Source organism: Mytilus galloprovincialis, chromosome 9, assembly GCF_965363235.1.
Source record: "Mytilus galloprovincialis chromosome 9, xbMytGall1.hap1.1, whole genome shotgun sequence".
Classification (NCBI taxonomy): domain Eukaryota; kingdom Metazoa; phylum Mollusca; class Bivalvia; order Mytilida; family Mytilidae; genus Mytilus; species Mytilus galloprovincialis.
The window spans coordinates 48,658,335-48,675,773 of NC_134846.1; the positions used below are offsets into that span (position 1 = coordinate 48,658,335).

At 36.3% G+C, this 17,439-nt stretch overlaps 1 protein-coding gene across 2 annotated transcripts; it reads right to left on the reverse strand.

The window, feature by feature from the left end:
• Positions 1–5,541: 5,541 nt before the first annotated feature.
• Positions 5,542–10,514, reverse strand: LOC143045184 (uncharacterized). Of its 2 annotated transcripts, none has more exons than XM_076217526.1 (2): positions 10,472–10,514; positions 5,542–6,175 (listed from the first exon to the last, which is right to left on the reverse strand). In XM_076217526.1, the coding sequence occupies exon 2, from the start codon at positions 6,167–6,169 to the stop codon at positions 5,573–5,575; it is 597 nt and encodes a 198-aa protein (XP_076073641.1). In that variant the 5' UTR covers positions 6,170–6,175; positions 10,472–10,514; the 3' UTR covers positions 5,542–5,572. The 2 variants fall into 2 exon arrangements, with proteins under 2 accessions (XP_076073641.1, XP_076073640.1); XM_076217525.1 differs by lacking the exon at positions 10,472–10,514 and adding an exon at positions 7,457–7,538.
• Positions 10,515–17,439: the final 6,925 nt, after the last annotated feature.

Sequence of the window (17,439 nt, forward strand, 5' to 3'; positions counted from 1 at the left end):
GTCTAGGGCATAAGTGCTATGGGCCATTTTAGAGGCAATACCAACCTCTACCTCTGGTATAATGGTCGATGTGGAGAATCTCTTAGTTTGGCCAGCCGGCAATAGTTCAGTTCGAATTCGTTGTATCCGGGATACCATATCCCCCCTTTGAACCCTCTACTGACAAACTCGTACGGGTCTAGGGTATAAGTGCTATGGACCATTTTAAAGGCAATAAGTACCTCTTCCTCTCGTATCATTGCCCACGTGGAGAATCTCTTCGTTTGGCCAGCCGGCAATAGTTCATTTTCGAATTTGTGATATACCAGGGTACCCCCCCCCGCCCCCATTATCCTTTTCTGACTAACTCGTACGGGTCTAGGGCATAAGTGCTATGGGCCATTTTAGAGGCAATACCAACCTCTACCTCTGGTATAATGGTCGATGTGGAGAATCTCTTAGTTTGGCCAGCCGGCAATAGTTCAGTTCGAATTCGTTGTATCCGGGATACCATATCCCCCCTTTGAACCCTCTACTGACAAACTCGTACGGGTCTAGGGTATAAGTGCTCTGGACCATTTTAAAGGCAATAAGTACCTCTTCCTCTCGTATCATTGCCCACGTGGAGAATCTCTTCGTTTGGCCAGCCGGCAATAGTTCATTTTCGAATTTGTGATATACCAGGGTACACCCCCTTATCCTTTTCTGACTAACTCGTACGGGTCTAGGGCATAAGTGCTATGGGCCATTTTAGAGGCAATACCAACCTCTACCTCTGGTATAATGGTCGATGTGGAGAATCTCTTAGTTTGGCCAGCCGGCAATAGTTCAGTTCGAATTCGTTGTATCCGGGATACCATATCCCCCCTTTGAACCCTCTACTGACAAACTCGTACGGGTCTAGGGTATAAGTGCTATGGGCCATTTTAAAGGCAATAAGTACCTCTTCCTCTCGTATCATTGCCCACGTGGAGAATCTCTTCGTTTGGCCAGCCGGCAATAGTTCATTTTCGAATTTGTGATATACCAGGGTACACCCCCTTATCCTTTTCTGACTAACTCGTACGGGTCTAGGGCATAAGTGCTATGGGCCATTTTAGAGGCAATACCAACCTCTACCTCTGGTATAATGGTCGATGTGGAGAATCTCTTAGTTTGGCCAGCCGGCAATAGTTCAGTTCGAATTCGTTGTATCCGGGATACCATATCCCCCCTTTGAACCCTCTACTGACAAACTCGTACGGGTCTAGGGTATAAGTGCTATGGACCATTTTAAAGGCAATAAGTACCTCTTCCTCTCGTATCATTACCCACGTGGAGAATCTCTTCGTTTGGCCAGCCGGCAATAGTTCATTTTCGAATTTGTGATATACCAGGGTACCCCCCCCCCCCCGCCCCCATTATCCTTTTCTGACTAACTCGTACGGGTCTAGTACATAAGTGCTATGGGCCATTTTAGAGGCAATACCAACCTCTACCTCTGGTATAATGGTCGATGTAAAGAATCTCTTAGTTTGGCCAGCCGGCAATAGTTCAGTTCGAATTCGTTGTATCCGGGATACCATATCCCCCCTTTGAACCCTCTACTGACAAACTCGTACGGGTCTAGGGTATAAGTGCTATGGACCATTTTAAAGGCAATAAGTACCTCTTCCTCTGGTATCATTGCCCACGTGGAGAATCTCTTCGTTTGGCCAGCCGGCAATAGTTCATTTTCGAATTTGTGATATACCAGGGTACACCCCCTTATCCTTTTCTGACTAACTCGTACGGGTCTAGGGCATAAGTGCTATGGGCCATTTTAGAGGCAATACCAACCTCTACCTCTGGTATAATGGTCGATGTAAAGAATCTCTTATTTTGGCCAGCCGGCAATAGTTCAGTTCGAATTCGTTGTATCCGGGATACCATATCCCCCCTTTGAACCCTCTACTGACAAACTCGTACGGGTCTAGGGTATAAGTGCTCTGGACCATTTTAAAGGCAATAAGTACCTCTTCCTCTGGTATCATTGCCCACGTGGAGAATCTCTTCGTTTGGCCAGCCGGCAATAGTTCATTTTCGAATTTGTGATATACCAGGGTACCCCCCCCCCCCTTATCCTTTTCTGACTAACTCGTACGGGTCTAGGGCATAAGTGCTATGGGCCATTTTAGAGGCAATACCAACCTCTACCTCTGGTATAATGATCGATGTGGAGAATCTCTTAGTTTGGCCAGCCGGCAATAGTTCAGTTCGAATTCGTTGTATCCGGGATACCATATCCCCCCTTTGAACCCTCTACTGACAAACTCGTACGGGTCTAGGGTATAAGTGCTATGGGCCATTTTAAAGGCAATAAGTACCTCTTCCTCTGGTATCATTGCCCACGTGGAGAATCTCTTCGTTTGGCCAGCCGGCAATAGTTCATTTTCGAATTTGTGATATACCAGGGTACCCCCCCCCTTATCCTTTTCTGACTAACTCGTACGGGTCTAGGGCATAAGTGCTATGGGCCATTTTAGAGGCAATACCAACCTCTACCTCTGGTATAATGGTCGATATAAAGAATCTCTTAGTTTGGCCAGCCGGCAATAGTTCAGTTCGAATTCGTTGTATCCGGGATACCATATCCCCCCTTTGAACCCTCTACTGACAAACTCGTACGGGTCTAGGGTATAAGTGCTATGGACCATTTTAAAGGCAATAAGTACCTCTTCCTCTCGTATCATTGCCCACGTGGAGAATCTCTTCGTTTGGCCATCCGGCAATAGTTCATTTTCGAATTTGTGATATACCAGGGTACACCCCCTTATCCTTTTCTGACTAACTCGTACGGGTCTAGGGCATAAGTGCTATGGGCCATTTTAGAGGCAATACCAACCTCTACCTCTGGTATAATGGTCGATGTGGAGAATCTCTTAGTTTGGCCAGCCGGCAATAGTTCAGTTCGAATTCGTTGTATCCGGGATACCATATCCCCCCTTTGAACCCTCTACTGACAAACTCGTACGGGTCTAGGGTATAAGTGCTATGGACCATTTTAAAGGCAATAAGTACCTCTTCCTCTCGTATCATTACCCACGTGGAGAATCTCTTCGTTTGGCCAGCCGGCAATAGTTCATTTTCGAATTTGTGATATACCAGGGTACCCCCCCCCCCCCGCCCCCATTATCCTTTTCTGACTAACTCGTACGGGTCTAGGGCATAAGTGCTATGGGCCATTTTAGAGGCAATACCAACCTCTACCTCTGGTATAATGGTCGATGTAAAGAATCTCTTAGTTTGGCCAGCCGGCAATAGTTCAGTTCGAATTCGTTGTATCCGGGATACCATATCCCCCCTTTGAACCCTCTACTGACAAACTCGTACGGGTCTAGGGTATAAGTGCTATGGACCATTTTAAAGGCAATAAGTACCTCTTCCTCTGGTATCATTGCCCACGTGGAGAATCTCTTCGTTTGGCCAGCCGGCAATAGTTCATTTTCGAATTTGTGATATACCAGGGTACACCCCCTTATCCTTTTCTGACTAACTCGTACGGGTCTAGGGCATAAGTGCTATGGGCCATTTTAGAGGCAATACCAACCTCTACCTCTGGTATAATGGTCGATGTGGAGAATCTCTTAGTTTGGCCAGCCGGCAATAGTTCAGTTCGAATTCGTTGTATCCGGGATACCATATCCCCCCTTTGAACCCTCTACTGACAAACTCGTACGGGTCTAGGGTATAAGTGCTATGGACCATTTTAAAGGCAATAAGTACCTCTTCCTCTCGTATCATTACCCACGTGGAGAATCTCTTCGTTTGGCCAGCCGGCAATAGTTCATTTTCGAATTTGTGATATACCAGGGTACCCCCCCCCCCCCGCCCCCATTATCCTTTTCTGACTAACTCGTACGGGTCTAGGGCATAAGTGCTATGGGCCATTTTAGAGGCAATACCAACCTCTACCTCTGGTATAATGGTCGATGTAAAGAATCTCTTAGTTTGGCCAGCCGGCAATAGTTCAGTTCGAATTCGTTGTATCCGGGATACCATATCCCCCCTTTGAACCCTCTACTGACAAACTCGTACGGGTCTAGGGTATAAGTGCTATGGACCATTTTAAAGGCAATAAGTACCTCTTCCTCTGGTATCATTGCCCACGTGGAGAATCTCTTCGTTTGGCCAGCCGGCAATAGTTCATTTTCGAATTTGTGATATACCAGGGTACACCCCCTTATCCTTTTCTGACTAACTCGTACGGGTCTAGGGCATAAGTGCTATGGGCCATTTTAGAGGCAATACCAACCTCTACCTCTGGTATAATGGTCGATGTGGAGAATCTCTTAGTTTGGCCAGCCGGCAATAGTTCAGTTCGAATTCGTTGTATCCGGGATACCATATCCCCCCTTTGAACCCTCTACTGACAAACTCGTACGGGTCTAGGGTATAAGTGCTATGGACCATTTTAAAGGCAATAAGTACCTCTTCCTCTCGTATCATTACCCACGTGGAGAATCTCTTCGTTTGGCCAGCCGGCAATAGTTCATTTTCGAATTTGTGATATACCAGGGTACCCCCCCCCCCGCCCCCATTATCCTTTTCTGACTAACTCGTACGGGTCTAGGGCATAAGTGCTATGGGCCATTTTAGAGGCAATACCAACCTCTACCTCTGGTATAATGGTCGATGTAAAGAATCTCTTAGTTTGGCCAGCCGGCAATAGTTCAGTTCGAATTCGTTGTATCCGGGATACCATATCCCCCCTTTGAACCCTCTACTGACAAACTCGTACGGGTCTAGGGTATAAGTGCTATGGACCATTTTAAAGGCAATAAGTACCTCTTCCTCTGGTATCATTGCCCACGTGGAGAATCTCTTCGTTTGGCCAGCCGGCAATAGTTCATTTTCGAATTTGTGATATACCAGGGTACACCCCCTTATCCTTTTCTGACTAACTCGTACGGGTCTAGGGCATAAGTGCTATGGGCCATTTTAGAGGCAATTAAATGGACTGGTAATGTTGAGATTAAAGACACTGATTGATCTCCGTAATTTTGAAGAATTATGTCATTGAAATAGTAATTGACAGTTTCTATTTTTCTGTTTATTATATTCCTTCAATAAACTATGTTTCTTGTTTTTCTGATCTTTTTAATTGTGTGATACTATCGTATGTATTGTATATTTTAGTTTTAGAATTGGACTATATTTGTAGACAACGAACAGATTATGGAATGCCCATATGACAATTAATTCCATTTAATTACCCTATATTTAATCATCTTGTTTTAATTACTATAGTTTACATTGATTCAATAATAACAACATTTTAATGTTCATAATTGTTTTGTGTTGTGTGAGGCAATGCAATTAAACTTTTCATTTACTTTCATTTTAAATGACGCGGACCTTGCAGAAGACACCTATTGGCTTACTATTTCCTAATTACTTTATATTGCTAGTATAACCATAATGGATATTAACAGCAAAAGTTATTTTATTGTCACAATCTAATAACTACCCAAAACATTTCATCGAACGCGGTTTTGATCTCATGAATATTATTGACGGCTAGCCTCATGAATATTAACGCCGGCTAGATCCACACTAGTGGAATTCATCAAGGTTATTCAACTTTCAATTTCGTTAACGAAGTTAAGTCATAATAAAATTGAAGAGCGTCTGTCATGCCCCTTCCTTTTAATTTACCAGCATTCGGGACTCTTCCAATTTCGGTAAATCCTAGTTTTCTCCATAATTTAAGCGACGATTCATTAGATACAAATACAAGGTTGAAAAACGACGCAAGGTATCCTAAATCACATGCTATTTGTAAATATGCTTCCGCCATAAACGTTCCTATTCCATAGCCCCTTGACGAAGCTTTAACTATAAACCCAGCGTTGCAGATATGCGAGCATCTTCCCGGAAAGTTTGGCTTTACATAAAACCCTCCAATGACTTCCCCAGTTGATGTGTTTTTACATACAAAAACATCATGGGATAAGTAATATGACCGGAAATCCTCTATAGTAGACATCTCATCTTGAGGGTAACTATCACCCTCTTCATGCACGATGTGTCTCAGAATATCAAATAATTCTCTCTTGTCTGCGTCCTTGTACCAGTCAAGGGTCACATCAGTTCCATTCTTAAGTATACCATTTTTAGGAAGGTACGGAAGCTGTACTTCTGATTTCTTGGTTTTAATGACATACGCCATTTTGTCCTAGAAATCAAAAAAAGATGTTTTAATAACAATTTTAGTTTATTAATTATTTTTATATTTGAACCACCCGGACGTTTAGCAACCAACAATCAATTGATCATTTACATTTGGATCGTTAGCTTGGTATGTATTATGATACGACGATAAAGGCTAAGCATCGTCTACATTTAAACCATACTTGTCGATTCGTTTTTCATGAAAGTAAATGCAATGAAAAAAAACAAGGAAGAAACTCTCTCTCTCTGTCTGTGTATGTGTTCCGAGACATATCAAAAACCTAGCTGATTAAAGGAAATTACCATGATTTTTTTCAGAGAGACTTATGTTAAATGAAAATGAGATTCAAAATGTTAACATAGATAATAAAATACACCTAAAAGATCTTAAAATTGGCGAACGTAACAAAAATTAAATGAGGCTGCAAAACCCTAAAAAAAATGATAAAAGCATTCCATTAATTTTTCAAATGTGTTTCTAAATAGTTTGCCTTTAATATTTAAACTTTAATTTGTTCATTTCCAGTAGACTTTTTACAAATATTTTATGTAGTCTTCGCGATATAGCATTATCAAATGTCGGTGTGTAAATATCGAAAGTGTCTATTTAATAATTGTTTCTTCTTTTTTGTAGTTTTTTCTCAGGTGATCCTTATGTAGAAACTATATATATATAACTCCGAGTTCTATTTTTCTACATGGTGTTTCATATTTCACTCTATCTGCCTTCTATGCTCAGAACGATTTTGACAAGACACACAAATGTAATGTCTGAGAAAAAGCCCCTTATGAAATATTTTTCCCCAGATGGGTCATTTTGTCAAACATGGTTTTCACAGGGCTGCAACCCATGTCGTGATGAGAGACTAAAATGTGTTAACTAAAATGCTGTTCGCCAAGTTGAAAGTAAATTGAAAACAAATTAGTCCATAAAACATGAAAAATTATAAGCCTGGACTATTTCAATCTGGAAAATAGTATTTAAATTATACATTTGAGTTATGTTATCAGCAATAATTCAAATAACAAATGCTGTCACGTGTTGATATTGTTACATTTATCTTGTAATACACATTGCTTTATACACAATACCGCATTACACACGTATACAATTCGATATAATTTATGATCAATGAATTCAATCGCAAGAGTAAGTTTAAATGTTTAAAATTATGTGGTTTTATCATCTAAAAGTTAAAAACCATAACTTTTAAATCATGACAAATTGACATCGAAATGACCTGTTTAATTTATATCTAACCCTATTTTTTTAATATGTACATACCTTTAATCTCATACACCCTGCGTTTACACGTCAAGCTGACACAGGGGATTATAACGGTAAACAGTTTAGTATTAAACTGATCATTTAAAGAAACGCAACACTTACAAATGTAGGACAGTAATATTTAGACTCAGTATTTACATGACTGTATAACAATAAAGTATTAACACATGACATAGTACGCCCTTGTTCTTACTGTGCTATAATTTTGATTCATTACCTCATATATACTGCACAGTTCAAATGTATACTTTTACCTTCAGGAGCGATTTTTCAAAACTTTAAAGGGACGGTTTCCATAAAATACAATTTTTTACGATTTTTGTTATGATAGATATATTTTCATCAATCAACAACTTTGTACAAACTTCGATGTTTCAAAATATGTGAAAGAAAGTCTTTATCATTCCTTCCGTTGGCAAAACAATATGATAAAATGTTTAATATAAACAATATGAATCTTTGAGACTTTGTACATTAGTTATGCCGTTCGTTTTCACGATTGAATTGTTTTACATTTTAGATTACGGGGCCTTGTGTAGCTGACTATGCGGTATGGTGTTTGTGTAAGAGATAAATTTGTCCTGGTAAAATATGTCTGGGCGGACACATATAACTAGTAGAAAAAGTCCATGGTTACAAAATTTACTAGTATTTTTTGTCCGATGTTAGTAATTTATGTCCTCAGACTAATTTTCCTAGGAATTCTAGTCCATGTCATTAATATTCCTAGGTAAAAACGTCCATGTCCTCTTTATAGGAAAAATATTAATGAATCAAATCATTTACGTTTAAACAATGGAAACTTCTGAGTTTTGTATTTATATTTTTAATAAAATGTATGTCCCCAGACTAATTTTCCTAGGAAATCATGTCCATGTCATTAATATTCCTAGGTAAAATCGTCCATGCCTTTTTGTTTTTAAAGGTCAATAAAAATGGTATATTTTGATATTGTTATAAAGAGTTGTGTATCAATTCTTTTAATAAAGTTTATGTTCCCAGACTAATTTTCCCAGGAAATTTTGTCCATGATGGATTAATATTCCTAGGTAAATTCGCCCATGTCCTGTATTCTAAAAGGAATGTTTTAATGAAACAAATTATTTACATGGAAATGCAATTTTTATGTTCTAAGATATTTTTCGGATCAAGAGCTCGGGCAATAAAAATTAAATGAAATGTATGTCCCCGAACTAATTTTCCTAGGAAATCATGTCCATGTCAACAATATTGCTAAGTAAAATGTCAGACCTTTATTTTAAAAGATAAATATAAATGTTATGTTTCAATATTCAGTTTTAGAGTTGTGTTATAATATATCACTACAGTTGATGTCCTCAGACTAATTTTGCTAGGAAAATCATGTCCATGTCAATAATTTTCCTAGGTAAAATCGTCCATGTCCTTTCTTTTAAAAGATCAATATAACTGTTATGTTTCAATATTCGGTTATAGAGTTGTGTATTAATAATTTATTAAAATCTATGTCCCCAGACTTATTTTCCTAGGACATCATGTCCATGTCATTAACATTCCTAGGTTATAACGCCACTTTCCTTTATTTTAAAAGGGAAAAAATAATGAAACTTTCAAACCTTAACTAAAAATATAATCTGTTTTTATTTTCAATAATTGTTATAATATGATAAAAATTACTAATATAACGTCTTAGGACAATTTTACCTTGGAAAATAAGTTCCAGACATATTTTACTACCTAGGAAAATTTGTCCTGGGACTTATGTTCCTAGTAAAATAATGATCATGGACTTGATTTCCTAGGAAAAAAAGTCTGGCGGACAGGTTTTACTACCGGACCAAATTTACTGTTACATTTGCTCGTTGTTGAAGGCCGTACAATAACCCATAGTAGTTAGTGTCTGTGTCGTTTGTCTCTTGTGGAGAGGTGTCTCATAGGCAATTATTCCACATCTTTTTTTATAATAAATATAAGTTCAAAAGATTCCAATTGATAAAATATTACACTTCACATATGCATTGTTTATTCCACAAAACATCTTTTTACTAATACTTTCTTTATTTTTACTTATATAGGGACCAACCGAATAAAAATGATCACCTAGCAGTAATACTATGCGTATATTATCGTAAGACAATAAATATGTGAAACAGATGAATGGAAAATTAGAATTTATATATTCATTGATAACAGTGAATTGTTTTGTTCGTAGTGATATTCAATCAGATCACTGAAGTCATATATTCGACGGACTCGTCAGATCTACATGAAAACATTTGACAAGTGCAGCTCTCGCGATGACTTGTCTCGCAGAACTAGACCTTGATCGTGATAAGACTTTAAGTTTTCCAAAACAGTCACTCCAAACGACGTAGAAATAAGCAAATATGTGTCACCGTACGGCCTTCAACAATGAATACAATCCTCACCATATAGCAACCTGTATGATAATCCATGAAATGATTAGTAATTCAAACGAGAAACTTACGGTCTGATTTACGTAGATACAATAAAAAAAAATATGATACATGTATACAACAACAAAAACATCCGCTGCGTTAAAGGCTCCGGCTTGGGGCAGGCACATATATGTAATGTAGTAAGTTTATACATGTACAGTCTTGTGTTAAAGTAAATGGTAACTTAACAGATTGGTTTGACGTAAATTGTGGTCTAAAACAAGGGTGTATCCTTTCGCCTTTGTTAATTAATATTTATATCAATGATCTTGTTGATGAGGTCAAGAAATTGAACATAGGTATAGACATTGAAAATGATAAAGTGAGCATGTTGTTATATGCAGATGATCTTGTTTTTATCACGGGGAATGAGAGTAATTTACAAAAAAATATTAGATGTTTTGAATATATGGTGTTGTACTAAATATATTATGCGGGAACTTGGTCCCTTTTTTGTAATTCGTGTTGTAGTCTTTCTTTCATGGTCTTATCAATTCTTTTTGCGGGGAACTGCTCAGACACATTGATGTTACATTATTTGGGAACTAGCTTGGACTCGGCATGACAACGGGACCTTTAAAAGACAATCCAGTCTGCTAACTACATTTTATTCTGGTTGACAATGCTGACAAACTTTCATGTGTCGATAATCAAGTTTAATACCGATAATATTGAAAATAATTATAATAATATGAAACAAAATATGTCCATGCACCATTTCGATTGGGCGAAAAGTAGTAATTTCTTTAAAGTCAGAACAGAAAAAAAGATTTATGGAAGGACGTCTTGATAGTATCATTTCCTTTACAATTTTACCCAAAACTAAAAGAAATATACTGGTAAACAATTAAAAAGGTGATTGATAAGAATGAAGTCCTTTTTTCGGACTACAATGTGTACCGTATGTGTGATGGATTTGAATTCAATCAATAACTTTGAAATGTTTTCTCATATGTATACACAAAAGGGAGGACTGGTATTTGTACTTCTGTTAGAATATGTCTTCGTCCGTTTCACATGCCAAACTTTTAGTACTGTATGGGACGATTCTACACTCATACTTCACGCGTAGTTGAGTACAAGTGTCCTCGTAGTGAACGCACCCGACTACGCGTGCAGTAAAAAGTGTACTCTTACGTCGCCCGGATACCGGGCAGTTTCTTTGTTATATCTGTATTTTATCAAATACATGTACATGTTAATATTTACTTAATATTAAATAGGTAAAAATTATTGCTGAGAGCCTGTTCAGGGTTTCTTTCTTGTGTATGATTATATAATTTTTCACATGCCTGAACTCATTGAAGATATTAGAAGAAAATAGATTTCTAGTTCGGGTTTGAAAAAGAAATTTCGCGTTTTCTTGAGCCTGTTTTGTACATTTAGTTTAACAGATATGATCCAATGGAAATTTTCACATGGAACCTTCGGTAAATAGGAAAATGAAAAGATAAGGGGTAATTTACAGAGAGACCACACTCCATCCATGAGAAAAACGGAGGGAATTTAAAAATCTAGAGGTCTCCACAAGGCTTTCAACAAGGGTGGAATCTCACTCCTTCTGAAAAGCTCTAACTCGCCCCAACGTGTACATACGTTTGGTCATCTAGAGATTCTGGTTTCCCTTTTTGTGTGTCATAAACATTCAATTCGGATTTGAATTTAATTTACCGAAAAATTTCCGTACATTAAATTTTAGGACGGTCAGAACATTTTAAGGACGCAACAGATCGAAGTACAATTTTAAGTAGTTCATAGGTGTGCAATAATTCAGCTTCCTCTACATGTTCATGAAGTTCTAAATTTTGAATGTTGATTTCTTTAAAAAAAACACCATTTTTTTACAATAAAATATCTCAAAATGTCCGTTAACAATGAAAAAGTTTGACCATGAAAAATCACATATCTGAGAAAAGCAGTCGTTTAATTGATTATAAGAAAGTTTCAGTATATCATTTCAAATTTCTTTAATTTGAGAGTTTTCCTTTAGTTACAAATGTAGTTCCATGTCTGATGGTGAAATAAAAATGAATATCTCAGAAAGTGGTGAATTAGTTTCCATAAATGACAGATGAATCGGACCAAGCTTAGTAACTTACAGTAAACAGACTACTGTAACATTGACGCACTCGTCGAACTGTTTAAAAGATTTGTGTTTATGACCAAAAATTTATATACAACTTCATTTATAAATTCATCTGAATTTCATAGCGCGTCGTCACAATAATGAAAGTTATAAAAAAAAATCTATAACCAGCAGATCTATACTTCTATAAAGAAAGTATTATTGTACAAAAGGGTATTTATCATAAAATGGTCCCAACTATAGAATTATTTAGATAGTTTACCACAGAAATCTTAAACGGAAGTTTCGACAATTTTAAACAGAACAGATTTGAAAATAAATTTAACTTTAAATAAACACTGAAATAATTTTAATACCTCGAAGGTGTAAAGAATAAACCAACAATCTCCATCTTTAAAAGTGTCTTCATTGCACTAACCGACGAGTTCATGTTTACAGTAGAAACAGTGGATGTGACTCCAATAAATTCATTATCATTGTAGTCATGAATATTTATCGCTTATATTAAATTGATAAAGATTTTATCGTGGTCGCACCAACTGTTTCTACAGCTAAAGCTACATGTAGGTTCACACTGCCGATCAGATCAACTCAAACAAGCCCGATCAAGACAAATTACGTGATCGGGAGACTGGTCTAACTCAATCGACAAGGATGTTCGGGTAAGTCTACCCTACTCATCATCGATCTGACTACATGTTAAAAACTCTCGGATAAGGACCGAGAAGCAAGTCACTCGAGAAGAAATCGAAAATTCGTCGAGTACGTAGAGATCGAGATTGATCGGGAAAGGATCGTATAGAGATCGAGATTGGTCGGAATACAACGTAAATTTTGTTGTATTTCGATACACGATCCTTTCCAGATCAATTCGACCGCTACTCGACGAATTCTCGATCTCTTCTCGAGTGACTTGCTTCTCGGTCCTTACTCGATTGTTATTAACATGTCAAAAACTCTCGGGTAGATGGTCAGATCGATGAAGAGTAGGGTAGACTATCCCGAACATCTTTGTCGATTGAGTCAGACCAGTCTCCCGATCACGTAATTTGTCTTGATCGGGCTTGATCGAGTTGATCTGATCGGCAGTGTGAACCTAGCTTAAGATCAGTTACGTGTAACATGATCTCGTCGATTCGCACGACGAGGCCATTGTTTATGACAGAACACACATTCTAGATTATGTATTTTTGTTTCCGTCAGTTCGAAAGTATTTGATCATTTTAACTCCTTTGTATTTCATAATATGTGTCATGAACAAAGACATATGTTCGATTGAATAATGATTTCCCCGTATCAAATGATAGAAATTTCGGAGATCCCGTATTTGATCCTTTACCGTTAAAATACTAGTGTGAAGCTAATGAAAATGCCAATGACAGAGGTTGATTATAAAAATGTTTTACTGTGTTAAAAAAACTTCGACTTAAACAATGAAAACTTACACGTTGGACAAGAAATATTTTGTCGATGAAGAAAATTAAATTATGTCACTTCTGAAATAAGTTTGTCGATATCGTAACTTATTCTGACGGTAAAGAAACGCGAATTCGATCACTACTCTGTTACGGGCTGTATTTACAATAGTTACAATAAAGATTACATTACTTTATCATCATAGTTATACATCAAATATTTAAGAATTGAATGCTGCTTTTTGTAAATTTATTGGGGTGTAAAAGCGTTGACCGAAGTACATTTTGTATGAAGCGCCGAAGCGCTTCATACTAAAAATGTGCGCACGGTCAACGCTTGCACTTTATTTGTGGGACCTCGTGTCATCATGAATGATAAATATTATTGTCTAATACAATTGTTTCAGGAATAGCACGAGATGTGCAGTTGGCCAATCAGAATAACGTATTATAATGAAACATATGTCTAATGTAATTATTTCGCGATATCAATCGAACAATAATACAATTTCAAAACCCGACAATAGTATACGCGCCATAAATGAACAGTCGTGTCATCTGTTATCTCCCCTTAATTCGTTTACTTTTCATATTTAATCAAGTATCAAATTAAGAATTGTATTTTCAAAAGTTATCTATACGAATAAGTTAATTCCTTTTTTTTTATAAGTTAAGAACCTTTTATTCAAATCATTTACATTAATATTTCCAAACTTTGCCTATTATTTATTTAATCTATATCACGATTTTACATGCGAATGTGATTAAAATTACTTTACTGGGAAACATCTTTTCATACTTTAAACTCGTTTCCTCTAAATTTATAAAACAAACTATTAAACAAATTAACCTATTTACACGGCTGGTAATCTACACACGCAGAACATTTGGTTCTGCAATGAAAACCGTGAGAGGATTTTCCGGTTGTGCTTGAGTGGAGTAATTGTCACCGCTTCAAAAGGTATGTAAATTTCTAAATCTCAATTTTCTTATTCAACTGATCAAAATATTGAAAATCAGAGAATGCTATGCTGTGGTGAATTCTTTAACGAAGAAATACATGTATCAATTACTGTTGTACGTAGAGTTGAACTCTTACAAAATCAGTTGCCCCACGAGAAATCGCCTAAAAAAGTGACATTTCAATTTTAAAATGGTTCTATTTACAGACCTACAAGTTCAAATTTAGTTTTTTTTAGGGCAATGGGTATGAATGTTGTTTTTGGCAGCGTGTACGCTGTCCGGTGTTGATAGACGTCTTAATAATTCCAAAAACTACATTTTTTCATTAAGTCATGCGTGAGGGGATCGGTTCTGATTGAGGACATCGTGAATGCGTGAGGGGAAGTACAGAAAAAAAATTTAATCTTTGGCTTTGTGACTTTTTTTTACTCAATGCTGATTAAAAATCGTCACAGATTTGTCCTTATACTTTAACAGATGTAAACTGATCACTGATTCAATGAAATCAAACTATTTAAAATTGTTTGCTCAAATTCAGAAAATGCCTCGATCTCTACAAAAAGCCATGGAGATAAAAGTTATCCCCGCCCTCGAAGCGAACTAAACCCTGTGGGAGTAGTCCTGTCGTCAAATATACGTCACAGAGATCACCACATATATTTAAGAAAAGTATATCGCCGATCAAAACTTCAACACCTATATATATATTAGACGTAATCTGTTCACCCAAAATCACGAAATTTTCGAAACAAAAAGGGCAGATATACAGAATTTATTATTCACGAACATCGATGTAAGCCAAGATAATCTCGAGGAAGACCATAAGGAAGAGCATGTATTAGACAACGAAGAAGACAAAGAAGAAGTCACAGAAGAAGACCACGTAGTAGACCACATGGAAGACATTGAGGAAGAACATAAAGTTTTTCAAAGTGCTTTAGATAAACTCTCAGACGAAGGGAAAAGGGAAAGATTTTTGATTTTTTTTTCATTAGTGGACGTTTTCCTTTAAACAACATATATAATATTACATTCGACCTGTTTTTGGACATTGTTGAGTGGTTTGAAAAGGACGAATCAAGACGAATAAGATACTCCCCAACATCTCTGCAGTATTTTTGGTTATTGTTGACAACATTTTTTGTTTTTATTCTTCGTAAAAAAATATTATTAAACCCTAGGTTCCAACAATTTATTTCAATATCAATCTCAGTGATTTTTTTAGCACACATTATGTGTTTTTTCATGAACAATGTAGCCTTATTTAGGTAAGTTTTAACAAGGATTTGTATTACTATACAAATCCTTGGTTTCAACGACTCATAGCTTGAATATAAAGATATGATTTGTACTTCCCCTCACGCATTCACGATGTCCTCAATCAGAACCGATCCCCTCACGCATGACTTAATGAAAAAATGTAGTTTTTGGAATAATTAAGACGTCTGACAATCCCGGACAGCGTACACGCTGCCAAAAACAACATTCATACCCATTGCCCTAAAAAAAACTAAATTTGAACTTGTAGGTCTGTAAATAGAACCATTTCAAAATTGAAATGTCACTTTTTTAGGCAATTTCTCGTGAGGCAACTGTTTTTGTAAGAGTTCAACTCTACGTACAACAGTAAATGATATATGTATTTCTTCGTTAAAGTATTCACCAGAGCATAGCATTCTCTGATTTTCAATATTTTGATCAGTTGAATAAGAAAATTGAGATTTAGAAATGTACATACCTTTTGAAGCGGTGACAATTACTCCACTCAAGCACAACCGGAAAATCCTCTCACGGTTTTCATTGCAGAACCAATTGTTCTGCGTGTGTAGATTACCAGCCGTGATTTACTAACCTTTAAAAGACAATCCAGTCTGCTAACTACATTTTATTCTGGTTCACAGTCTAATGAACCAAATAGTTTTGCACGACTTTATATAGCAGACTAGACTTAATTTGACACGTAATATTTTTGTTACTCAACACAATAGCTTTCTTTGATCTCTTTTAATAAACAATGGACTATATCGGATAAGGGCAGAATTACTTAATCTTAATTGTTCAAGTCTATTAATTTTAAAAGTATATACAATTATCTTTATGCCTTCGAAGCTGACACATTTATCAATTAGCTTGGGGACATTTTTGAGACAACGTTATCAAATATGCTTAAAAGATTAAACACTTTACATTTATATTTTAGGAAATTGTTCTATACACAAGTTAAACTTTCTTTAATTTGTTTTATTTACGTTTATTCTTCTGTCATTTTATTTTACAGTTAAATGATAAATATTCTCTTTAACTTCTGTGCAATTCTTCCATTATTTGCCACAGCTTTACTTGTAATTTATTAATAAATATTGTCTTTAAATATCACGCATTTTTGCATCATTATATTACCCCTTTGTTTCAAAATTTTTGTCCCTAAAAATTAGTTTATGTTGGTAGCACAAGATGTGGTTTTATATGAGATAACACATAATATCAATAATAGTTCAAAGTTTCTTGGTTATTCTGTCATCTTGGTGTGCTGGCTGTTTGTACCGCATCGAATAAATCCACTGATTTGAAATTAATCGTTCTATACACATTTGTTTACACAGTTTTTCTAATTCTGTCAATTTTCACAAAGGAATCTCAAATCTGAAACCATTTTACTATCACGCTGTATCCATATTTTGCTTTAAATGTTTCTGGTTTTCTCTAAGATGATTAATTTTGGGGCTGTAGTCCCGGACCAATCACCATGCAGGATACTCAGGAATATGAAACGACAAAAAATAATAGTAAGCTTATGCATAAACAATAAAAAACATTTAGTAATAAAATAATTTATGTACATCATAGAACTTAAAAAATTCGAACAACATTTCGTTTTATCATTTACAATGTTTTGTATATTCATAAATCAAAATATCTATATACTTGGATATTTTAAAAGGAAACAACGTCTCACAAGTAAAATAATTAAATATCTAGATACTTTATAAGTTATGACATACTTATATTTAACTCAAACAGTAGTTGCGAGTGCAGCTACGACTAAAACAGAATCAGATCATTAGTAAGCTTACATTG